General features: G+C 53.3%; 2 protein-coding genes across 9 annotated transcripts; both read left to right on the top strand.

Annotated features, from left to right (window-relative positions):
* The first annotated feature begins 1389 nt into the window (after positions 1–1389).
* On the top strand, positions 1390–4224 carry LOC104917036 (feather keratin 1-like). 5 transcript variants are annotated; one of them, XM_085219964.1, is made up of 3 exons: positions 1396–1510; positions 1717–2004; positions 4148–4224. In XM_085219964.1, the coding sequence occupies exons 1-3, from the start codon at positions 1396–1398 to the stop codon at positions 4222–4224; spliced, it is 480 nt and encodes a 159-aa protein (XP_085076090.1). The 5 variants fall into 5 exon arrangements, with proteins under 5 accessions (XP_085076094.1, XP_085076090.1, XP_085076092.1 ...); XM_085219968.1 differs by lacking the exon at positions 4148–4224 and having other exon boundaries at positions 1390–1510; positions 1717–2039; XM_085219966.1 differs by lacking the exon at positions 1396–1510 and having other exon boundaries at positions 1737–1993; positions 4161–4224.
* Positions 4225–7681: 3457 nt separating this feature from the next.
* LOC146544821 (feather keratin 1-like) lies at positions 7682–10516 on the top strand. 4 transcript variants are annotated; one of them, XM_085219960.1, is made up of 3 exons: positions 7691–7805; positions 8012–8299; positions 10440–10516. In XM_085219960.1, exons 1-3 carry the CDS (start codon positions 7691–7693, stop codon positions 10514–10516), a joined length of 480 nt encoding a protein of 159 aa, XP_085076086.1. The 4 variants fall into 4 exon arrangements, with proteins under 4 accessions (XP_085076089.1, XP_085076086.1, XP_085076088.1 ...); XM_085219963.1 differs by lacking the exon at positions 10440–10516 and having other exon boundaries at positions 7682–7805; positions 8012–8334; XM_085219962.1 differs by lacking the exon at positions 7691–7805 and having other exon boundaries at positions 8032–8288; positions 10453–10516.
* Positions 10517–11900: the final 1384 nt, after the last annotated feature.

Raw genomic sequence — 11900 nt, 5'->3', positions numbered from 1 at the left:
TGAGAGGAGATCCTTAAAAGTCCACTTAGGGGGAAACATGAGGAACCTGCCTCCAACTACACTTGGTGCCCTCCATCACAAGGCTCTGGGCCCAGGCCTTCAGCCAGCTGCTGTCAGTCCACCTCGCTCACCACTTGTCTCACCCATGCTGGTTCAGCTTCTAGATGAGCGCACCATGGGCGACCAGCTTAAATCAGATAATCACACAATCACACAGTGGTGGAGGTTTGGAGGAGAACTTAACCACCATCCCTTCTGTGGGCTGATGCAGCCCCAAAGAGCGTGCTGAGCAGGGCCCTGTCCAGGCAGGCCTTGAATGCCCCCAGGGTTCAGGAACGCACAAGTTCACTGGGCAGCCTGTGCCAGGACCGTTCACTATCCGAGTCAAGAATTTCTTCCTTACTTCTTAGTTAAATTTCTACTCTTCCCATTAAAATGTCCTACTGCAATCAGACCTGTAAAAAGTTGCTTCCCCTCCTGCATGTAAGCTCCCTTCAAGTACTGCAAGGCCACACTCACATCTCCCTGGAGCCAACTCTTCTCCAGGCTGAACAAGTCCAACTCCATCAGCCTTTCTTCACACTAAATGGACTCCAGCCATTTGATCTCCTTTGTGGCCCTCCTCCGAACCCACTCCGCACAGCTCCCTCTGCATTCCTGGGTGACACTCAGCAGGCCTCACACACCTAGGCACATCCAGTTGAACAGCCCCTCTTTCTACTTTCTTCCGTCTTCTCCAGAAGATGTCATGAAGTGCTCATGGCTGCATCACCCATTAACACACAAAGGTCCAGGAAAGGACCCCAAAATCTCAACTCCACAAATTGCCCTCCTCTCTCTAAATATACTAAAACCACCTTGCATGGCCCAACGCTTGTGAAACAACACAAGACAGGCTGCCTCCTTTCTCCAGAACACAGTTTTCAAAGCAAAAGGGGAACCAACATGTTGACACAACACACCCAATGCACAAGACAACGACTAAGCTCAAGGAAAGCAAATTAAGTCGAAGGCAGGCAGGGAGCGCAGCGCAGTGCAACTAGCAGCGTCTCAAGCCAAACGCACCTGGGAATCACAGAACAGCCCTCTAAGGATGCCTGGAATGGGGTCTGCACCTCACAAAGTGGCCACAAACACGACTGCATGAGTAGCAAACGATGGCATCACTGAGGAGACCACATCACTCCTGCAAAGCTTTGGACAAGCCTTCCAACATCTGCCACGAGATGCGCCTTCCTCAACACTCCAGTCACACTCAAAGATGCCGACAGGGTCAAAGGATCAAATCCACAACACAAGGAAATGAAAAGGAAGTGTTGTGGGAAGACAATGACTCCCCACCTCATGACTTCTCAGGGTTGGGCATGCAACAGCAGCGTTCAGCACAGTGCTGCCATGCGCAGAGGCTCTCTCCAAGTCCTCAGGCACTCACACAGCAGCATAAAAGCCAGCCCTGTGCCTCGCTCCCTCTCACCACTCTCCGGTCGCCTTCTGCTCTGTGCTCTTCCAGGTGAGCTGCACCCCCCGCTGCCCTCTTTGGCCACCCCACCAGGCTTTGCTCTCCATTCCCCTCTGACCACAAACTCTGCAGCCTATCCACCTCTTCTGTCATGCTCCCCACAACACCAAACCATACCTCCCTGCCGCTTGGGAACGGAACAGCATTGCTTCCCATACCATCAACTCCCTCCACTCACCCAACACCCTTTCTTTCAGGTACCCTCCACCCCAAAGCCATGTCCTGCTACGACCTCTGCCGCCCCTGCAGTGGGGGACCCACCCCGCTGGCTAACAGCTGCAACGAGCCCTGTGTCAGGCAGTGCCAGGACTCCCAAGTCGTCATCCAGCCCTCCACCGTGGTGGTCACCCTGCCGGGACCCATCCTCAGCTCCTTCCCCCAGAACACCGCCGTCGGATCCTCCTCATCAGCTGCCGTGGGCAGCGCCCTCAGCGCCCAGGGAGTGGCCATCTCCTCCGGCGGCTTCGGCTTCGGAGGCCTGGGCTGCTTCAACGGCGGCAGAGCCCGCTACCCCTGCTAAGGGCCGGCGCCCACACCCTCACACCAAACACCTGCACCCTGCAAGGCGCCTCACGCACTGAGGTCACGTCTCTGTGCCACCCATGGCCCAAGGGCTCACCAGCCATGACTCCTCTTTTCATGGAATGAAACAGAGAAGGATGGAACAACTTCAGACCATGCTGCCTGGGAACATGTGTGCAGTAACTTTCTTCTGCCTTTGCACTTCAAATTGTGCTCTTTCCACTTGGCGATCACCAAGTGGATCCTTCCTTTTCATGTGTTTCTCTCAATAAAGAACTCATGCATGTCATCTTCAGATTTCTCCTCTCCATTCCTTTGATTAATGCTCTTTCCACTTCAACCAATACAAAGACATGGCTCTAGAAAGGAACGTGTTGGGTCCAAATGGGCCCCACGACCTCCTCTCAGTACCATGTCTCTTACAAGAGCATCGCTGGCTTGCAGATGGCATTCTTCTCATCACATATTATCTACACTTGTACAAACAAAGTCAGATAGTACCACTGCACTGCCCAAGCCCACTCAGGAATAGCAGGCTGTCCACAGTCAGGTCCAGTCTCATCACCCAGGCTTTTTATGAAGATACTCAACAGCACTGGCCTCACTCCCCAGGCTTGGACGAAACTACTACGAACTCACCCCATCAGGACTCTGTGTCGCTCGCCTCAGACCACCAGACCCCTGCCTTCAGCCACTTTATAGACCACCTCAGCATCCATTAACCTGTAAAGATCACACAGAGTTTGCCTATGAGCACACCCTGGGAGGAAACATCAAGGCCTTTTGTAAAGGCAAACTCACTGCACCCTCTTATGCGCAAAGCTGGTCACTTCAGTGTAGAAAAACACAGGTAGTTTGCCCTTTCGTGCTTTCTATTCCCACCACTTCTTAGCCAGTCTCAGTCAATCCCGTGACAGTTATCCACATTGAGCACTCCCCATCATGTTCTTCTACCTCTTGCTCTGCACACACATTCCCGGATTTGCTCTTCACTTGCCCAGCAGCACAGGCCACTTAAACAAATACCTCCTTTGCCACTCTTCCTTCTTCCATCTCCTTCAAGACAGCAGGGCTACGAGCTCTGTCCCGCACATCAGAAGCCCCTCCCAGGCACTGTGACCTTTCTAAAACAAATGATGCCACCCTTGCAAGGACATCTCATGGGTAGAACCAGGTGGACCTGGCAGCTTTGGGCACGTCCACCATACTTCTCTTCATCTGCTTTGGCAGCAAGCACTGTTCACCTCAGCAGCAAGACACAAAGCACATCAATGCCATACCGTGACCGCACTCCTGAGACCACAACTCTCCCATGCCTTAGATGCATCTTCCAACCACCATCATGAGACACACCTTCCATATAAATCCCACAAAATACTCATTTTCCCTTAAAAATTGCCGACAAGGTCAAAGGATCAAATCCACAACACAAGGAAATGAAAAGGGAGAGCTGTGGGAAGACAATGACACACCCCCACCTCATGACTGGCCTGGTTCCGCCACGCAAGAGCTGCTCACTGCATACAATGCTGCCATGCGCAGAGGCTCTCTCCAAGCCCTCAGGCACTCACACAGCAGCATAAAAGCTGGCCCTGTGCCTCGCTCCCTCACACCACTCTCCTGTCGCCTTCTGCTCTGTGCTCTTCCAGGTGAGCCTGCAGCCCCCACTGACCTCCTTTGGCCACCCCACCTGACCAAATTCTCCATACTGCCTCTGCTCAAACCTCCGCAGACCTTCTACCTCCTCTCTGTCATGCTCCCCACAACCCCAAACCAGGCCTCCCTGCTGCCTTGGTACCCAACGGCATTGCTTCCCTCCCCCCTCAACACCCTCTCTTTACTCAACATTCCCTCTTCCAGGGACCACCCACCCCACAGCCATGTCCTGCTACGACCTCTGCCGCCCCTGCAGTGGGGGACCCACCCCGCTGGCTAACAGCTGCAACGAGCCCTGTGTCAGGCAGTGCCAGGACTCCCAGGTCGTCATCCAGCCCTCCACCGTGGTGGTCACCCTGCCGGGACCCATCCTCAGCTCCTTCCCCCAGAACACCGCCGTCGGATCCTCCTCATCAGCTGCCGTGGGCAGCGCCCTCAGCGCCCAGGGAGTGGCCATCTCCTCCGGCGGCTTCGGCTTCGGAGGCCTGGGCTGCTTCAACGGCGGCAGAGCCCGCTACCCCTGCTAAGGGCCTGCGCCCACACCCTCACACCAACCACCTGCACCCTGCAAGGCGCCTCACGCACTCAGGAGGCACCTCTGTGTCACCCATGGCCCAAGGGCTCACCAGCCATGACTCCTCTTTTCATGGCATGAAACAGAGAAGGATGGAACAACTTCAGACCATGCTGCTTGGAAACATGAGCGCAGTAACTTCCTTCTGTCTTTGCACTTCAAATTGTGCTCTTTCCACTTGGCCATCACCAAGTGGATCCTTCCTTTTCATGTGTTTCTCTCAATAAAGATCTTATGCATGTCAGCCTCAGATTCCTCTTCTTCATTCCTTCGCATAATGTCCCTTCCACTTCACCCATTACAAAGACACGGCACTGCAAACCGTCATGTCTGCTACAAGAGGGCCCCAGACCTCCTCTTGTCACACACAAGAGCTTTGGTGCCTAGCAGATGGCCTTCATCACATTATAAGTTATATATACTCCTACACTGATGCAGTCTTGGCCCTTTGAGGACTCTTCTGCCTGTGCTCTCTCATACAACATCTCTCTGTCAGTGCACACTTGATTCCTTTTCCTCCCAGGCAAGATTTTCTCCTATTACAACAAATATGGTCACAGAATCTTTCCTTCATCAGTATCGTCTTGATTTCTTGATTTCACTACAGCGGCCCCGCTCAAGCCCAGGCAGGAACGGCAGGCTGTCCACAGTCAGGTCCACTCCCCGCGCCCAGGCTTTTAGTGAAGACACTGAACGTCCTTCTGTTCACTTCCCTTTCATTCGCTTCCCAGTCTTGGCCTCTACAACTCTGAACTCACCACTTCAGGACTCCGTGTCACTCGTCTCAGACCACCAGACCTCTACATTAAGCCACTATTAAGAGCACCTCGGCCTCCCCTCAGTCTCCACTTGATAGAACAAACCATGCAACCTGAGTTCCTCCAGACTCTACACCATCTTTGTAGTCCTCCTTTGGAAACTACTCAATAGTTTCACATCCTTTTTGTGTTGTTGAAGTCAAAACTAAACACAAGGTTTGAGGTGAGGATGGAGCAGCACAAAGCAGAGTGGGACAGGCCCTTCCCTGTCTCAATTCCAGTGCAGGGCTCAATGCACCCCAGGCTACAGTCAGCCCTGTTGGCTGCCAGGGCACACTGCTGACTCAGATTCATCTGGCCATCAGCCACAACCTCAAGACCGCTTGGGCTGGAGCTGCTTTTCACTCTCTCCTACCCAAATCCTCAAATGGCCAGGGCATTCTGGAATCAGGTGCAGAATCCAGCACGTCCTCTTCTTCAACTTCAGGCCATTGGTGACGGCCCAGCCCGCTGGTCTCTCAACAGTTCTCTTCAAGGCCTCCCTATTCCTGACACGGTCAACTGCTCCTCCCTACTTACTGCAATCCACAAAATTCTTATTTGCTGCGCAACCAAGCCCCGCATCCAGACCACTCAGTACAACATAAACAGAACAGACTCAGAAATGGAGCTCTGGAGAATCCCACAGCCGACTGGACACCTGCCTGATGTAACCACATTGGAAAAAAGCATGGGAGTTGGACTTTGGGGCCAACAGTTCACTCAACACATCGTGTATTTGTCTAGAGATGTGCTGGGCGTTATCACCAGAGGGATACGGAGTCAAACAGCATGAAAATCTTTGCTCAAGTTCATAGACATTATACCCACTAGGTTCGCTTCTTGAACTAAATGGTTGATGCTCTCATAAAAGAATGTGCCATCGTCTCCAGAGCAGGGTACCTCGAATGCCCAGACCAGGCTTCCACGGCTCTTTGGAACTGCCAGCTCCTCTAACAACACACACACAAACCGCACCGCACAAGTGCCAAGCCATGACCTCACTGTCAACACTGCTCATCTTCTGTGCTCTGGCCACTACTTCCGCGTGCCGTGACACGAAGGTGCAACATCGCTCCTTTGGCTTCCAATGCACTCACTTGAAAGGTGCCACCGCTGCAAAATGGGCACGTCCTCAAGAAAAGGATGCAGAAAGACAGACTTGCTGGAAAAACAACTCATACCACATAACGCACAATTCCACAGGATGGAAGATCAGCTTGCATCCCAGACAAGAGATCCTTAACACTCCGCTTAGGGGGAAACATCAGGAACTTGCCTCCAACTACACTTGGTGCCCTCCATCACAAGGCTCTGGGCCCAGGCCTTCAGCCAGCTGCTGTCAGTCCACCTCGCTCTCCACTTGTCTCACCCATGCTGGTTCAGCTTCTAGATGAGCGCACCATGGGAGACCAGCTTAAATCAGATAATCACACAATCACACAGCGGTGGAGGTTTGGAGGAGAACTTAACCACCATCCCTTCTGTGGGCTGATGCAGCCCCAAAGAGCGTGCTGAGCAGGGCCCTGTCCAGGCAGGCCTGCTATGCCACCGAAGATGAAGAATCCACAAGATGAATGGGCAGCCTGTACCAGATCCGTACACTGCCTGAGTCAAGAATTTCTTCCTTACATCTACATTAAATTTCTACTCATCCCATTAAAATGTCCTACTGCAATCAGACATGTATAAAGTTGGTTCCCCTCCTGTTTGTAAGCTCCCTTCAAGTACTGCAAGACCACACTCAGATCTCCCTGGAGCCAACTCTTCTCCAGGCTGAACAAGCCCAACTCCATCAGCCTTTCTTCACACTAAATGGACTCCAGCCATTTGATCTCCTTTGTGGCCCTCCTCCGAACCCACTCCGCACAGCTCCCTCTGCATTCCTGGGTGACACCCAGCAGGCCTCACACACCTAGGCACATCCAGTTGAACAGCCCCTCTTTCTACTTTCTTCCGTCTTCTCCAGAAGATGTCATGAAGTGGCTCATGGCTGCATCACCCATTAACACACAAAGGTCCAGGAAAGGACCCCAAAATCTCAACTCCACAAATTGCCCTCCTCTCTCTAAATATACTAAAACCACCTTGCATGGCCCAACGCTGGAACAACACAAGACAGGCTGCCTCCTTTCTCCAGAACACAGTTTTCAAAGCAAAAGGGGAACCAACATGTTGACACAACACACCCAATGCACAAGACAACGACTAAGCTCAAGGAAAGCAAATTAAGTCGAAGGCAGGCAGGGAGCGCAGCGCAGTGCAACTAGCAGCGTCTCAAGCCAAACGCACCTGGGAATCACAGAACAGCCCTCTAAGGATGCCTGGAATGGGGTCTGCACCTCACAAAGTGGCCACAAACACGACTGCATGAGTAGCACACGATGGCATCACTGAGGAGACCACATCACTCCTGCAGAGCTTTGGACAAGCCTTCCAACACCTGCCACGGCATGCGCCTTCCTCAACACTCCAGTCACACCCAAAGATGCCGACAGGGTCAAAGGATCAAATCCACAACACAAGGAAATGAAAAGGAAGTGTTGTGGGAAGACAATGACACCCCACCTCATGACTTCGGTGGGTTGGGCATGCAACAGCAGCGTTCTGCACAGTGCTGCCATGCGCAGAGGCTCTCTCCAAGCCCTCAGGCACTCACACAGCAGCATAAAAGCCGGCCCTGTGCCTCGCTCCCTCACACCACTCTCCTGTCGTCTTCTGCTCTGTGCTCTTCCAGGTGAGCTGCACCCCCAGCTGCCTTCTTTGGCCACCCCACCTGGCTTTGCTCTCCATTCCCCTCTGACCACAAACTCTGCAGCCTTTCCACCTCTTCTGTCATGCTCCCCATAATCCCAAACCATACCTCCCTGCCGCTTGGGAACGGAACAGCATTGCTTCCCATACCCTCAACTCCCTCCACTCACCCAACACCCTCTCTTTCAGGTACCCTCCACCCCACAGCCATGTCCTGCTACGACCTCTGCCGCCCCTGCAGTGGGGGACCCACCCCGCTGGCTAACAGCTGCAACGAGCCCTGTGTCAGGCAGTGCCAGGACTCCCAGGTCGTCATCCAGCCCTCCACCGTGGTGGTCACCCTGCCGGGACCCATCCTCAGCTCCTTCCCCCAGAACACCGCCGTCGGATCCTCCTCATCAGCTGCCGTGGGCAGCGCCCTCAGCGCCCAGGGAGTGGCCATCTCCTCCGGCGGCTTCGGCTTCGGAGGCCTGGGCTGCTTCAACGGCGGCAGAGCCCGCTACCCCTGCTAAGGGCCTGCGCCCACACCCTCACACCAACCACCTGCACCCTGCAAGGCGCCTCACGCACTGACCTCACGTCTCTGTGTCACCTATGGCCCAAGGGCTCACCAGCCATGACTCCCCTTTTCATGGCATGAAACAGAGAAGGATGGAACAACTTCAGACCATGCTGCTTGGAAACATGAGCGCAGTAACTTCCTTCTGTCTTTGCACTTCAAATTGTGCTCTTTCCACTTGGCCATCACCAAGTGGATCCTTTCCTTTCATGTGTTTCTCTCAATAAAGATCTCATGCATGTCAGCCTCAGATTCCTCCTCTTCATTCCTATGATTAATGCTCTTTCCACTTCAACCAATACGAAGACATGGCTCTAGAAAGGAACGTGTTGGGTCCAAACGGGCCCCACAACCTCCTCTCGGTACCGTGTCTCTTACAAGAGCATCGCTGGCTAGCAGATGGCATTCTTCTCATCACATATTATCTACACTTGTACAAACAAAGTCAGATAGTACCACTGCACTGCCCAAGCCCACTCAGGAATAGCAGGCTGTCCACAGTCAGGTCCAGTCTCATCACCCAGGCTTTTTATGAAGATACTCAACAGCACTGGCCTCACTCCCCAGGATAGGCCTATGCAGTTATGAACTCACCCCATCAGGACTCTGTGTCGCTCGCCTCAGACCACCAGACCCCTGCCTTCAGCCACTTTATAGACCACCTCAGCATCCATTAACCTGTAAAGATCACACAGAGTTTGCCTATGAGCACACCCTGGGAGGAAACATCAAGGCCTTTTGTAAAGGCAAACTCACTGCACCCTCTTATGCGCAAAGCTGGTCACTTCAGTGTAGAAAAACACAGGTAGTTTGCCCTTTCGTGCTTTCTATTCCCACCACTTCTTAGCCAGTCTCAGTCAATCCCGTGACAGTTATCCACATTGAGCACTCCCCATCATGTTCTTCCTCTTGCATCTGCACACACATTCCCGGATTTGCTCTTCACTTGCCCAGCAGCACAGGCCACTTAAACAAATACCTCCTTTGCCACTCTTCCTTCTTCCATCTCCTTCAAGACAGCAGGGCTACGAGCTCTGTCCCGCACATCAGAAGCCCCTCCCAGGCACTGTGACCTTTCTAAAACAAATGATGCCACCCTTGCAAGGACATCTCATGGGTAGAACCAGGTGGACCTGGCAGCTTTGGGCACGTCCACCATACTTCTCTTCATCTGCTTTGGCAGCAAGCACTGTTCACCTCAGCAGCAAGACACAAAGCACATCAATGCCATACCGTGACCGCACTCCTGAGACCACAACTCTCCCATGCCTTAGATGCATCTTCCAACCACCATCATGAGACACACCTTCCATATAAATCCCACAAAATACTCATTTTCCCTTAAAAATTGCCGACAAGGTCAAAGGATCAAATCCACAACACAAGGAAATGAAAAGGGAGAGCTGTGGGAAGACAACGACACACCCCCACCTCATGACTGGCCTGGTTCCGCCACGCAAGAGCTGCTCACTGCATACAATGCTGCCATGCGCAGAGGCTCTCTCCAAGCCCTCAGGCACTCACACAGCAGCATAAAAGCTGGCCCTGTGCCTCGCTCCCTCACACCACTCTCCTGTCGCCTTCTGCTCTGTGCTCTTCCAGGTGAGCCTGCAGCCCCCACTGACCTCCTTTGGCCACCCCACCTGACCAAATTCTCCATACTGCCTCTGCTCAAACCTCCGCAGACCTTCTACCTCCTCTCTGTCATGCTCCCCACAACCCCAAACCAGGCCTCCCTGCTGCCTTGGTACCCAACGGCATTGCTTCCCTCCCCCTCAACACCCTCTCTTTACTCAACATTCCCTCTTCCAGGGACCACCCACCCCACAGCCATGTCCTGCTACGACCTCTGCCGCCCCTGCAGTGGGGGACCCACCCCGCTGGCTAACAGCTGCAACGAGCCCTGTGTCAGGCAGTGCCAGGACTCCCAGGTCGTCATCCAGCCCTCCACCGTGGTGGTCACCCTGCCGGGACCCATCCTCAGCTCCTTCCCCCAGAACACCGCCGTCGGATCCTCCTCATCAGCTGCCGTGGGCAGCGCCCTCAGCGCCCAGGGAGTGGCCATCTCCTCCGGCGGCTTCGGCTTCGGAGGCCTGGGCTGCTTCAACGGCGGCAGAGCCCGCTACCCCTGCTAAGGGCCTGCGCCCACACCCTCACACCAACCACCTGCACCCTGCAAGGCGCCTCACGCACTCAGGAGGCACCTCTGTGTCACCCATGGCCCAAGGGCTCACCAGCCATGACTCCCCTTTTCATGGCAGAAAACAAGCAAGCAGGGAACAGCCTCAGACCATGCTGCCTGGGAACATGTGTGCAGTAACTTTCTTCTTTCTTTGCAGCTTAAATTGTGCTCTTTCCACTTGGCGATCACCAAGTGGATCCTTCCTTTCCGTGTCTTTTCCTCAATAAAGATCTCATGCATGCCAGCTTCAGATTCCTCCTCTCCATTCCTCCGCGTGATGCCCCTTCCACTTCATCCACTACAAAGACACGGCATTAGAAACCGTCATGTCTGCTACAAGAGGGCTCCGAGACCTCCTCTTGCAACCATGTCACTCACAAGAGCTTTGGTAGCTAGCACATAGCCTTCGTGACAAGAACTTATCAACGCCTACACTAATAAATTCTTGGCCACTTTGAGGCCCTTCTGCCCATGCTCGCTCGTACAACTTCTCTGGCTCAGCACACACTCCATTTCTTCTCTTCCCAGGCAGGATTCTCTCATGGTTACAACAAACATGGTCACAGAATCATTTCTCTTACCAGTATTTTCTTTACCTCCTATAGTACAATGGCCCTACTCAAGCCCAGTCAGGAATTGCAGCCTGTCCATAATCGATTCCAGTCCCTTCACGCAGGCTCTTAATGAAGATACCAAACAGCATTGGCTTCACTTTCCACTCTTGGCCTATACAGCTAGGAACTCACCACATCTGGACTCCGGGCCACTCGCCTCAGACCAACAGACCCCTGCGTTCAGACACTTTGAAGGACACCTCAGTGCAAACTTACCTCAGCAGACTGCTCACAGTTTGCCTACCAGCATGTCATGGGAGGAAGCCTCAAAGCCTTTCCTAAAGGCAAACTCATCAACTGGCACTGCACCTCCCCCGGATCAAAGATGGTCGCTTCCGCCTTGAAGAAACTCAGCTGGGGGTGTATATCCAGGCTCTCCATTCCCACCATTTCTTAGCCAATCTGTGTTTGGCAGTACTTTCCGGGAGGATTTCCTTCACCTCCTTCCCACTGACTAACGTCAGGCCAACCAGCCTGTGCTTCCTCACACCTTCGCTCCTCATTTCCGTCATCTTTCTAAGACAATTGATATCAGCATGGCCGACACATCAGACACTACCAATTCATGGGTGCAACCAAACAGGTCCTTCGACTTACGTAGAATCTCCCTGTTTCCCTCAAAGCAAAGCACTCTTTTCCTCTATGACAATCTGGAAAACAATCTCTTCACCAGGGACAGGACAACCAATGAATTTAGCCTTCGGGATGCAAATCTCATCACTG

This window comes from Meleagris gallopavo, chromosome 3, assembly GCF_905368555.1.
Source record: "Meleagris gallopavo chromosome 3, MGAL_WU_HG_1.1, whole genome shotgun sequence".
NCBI lineage: Eukaryota > Metazoa > Chordata > Aves > Galliformes > Phasianidae > Meleagris > Meleagris gallopavo.
The sequence above is the reverse complement of the archived record's forward strand: the minus strand, read 5'-3'. Positions and strand labels throughout refer to the sequence as shown.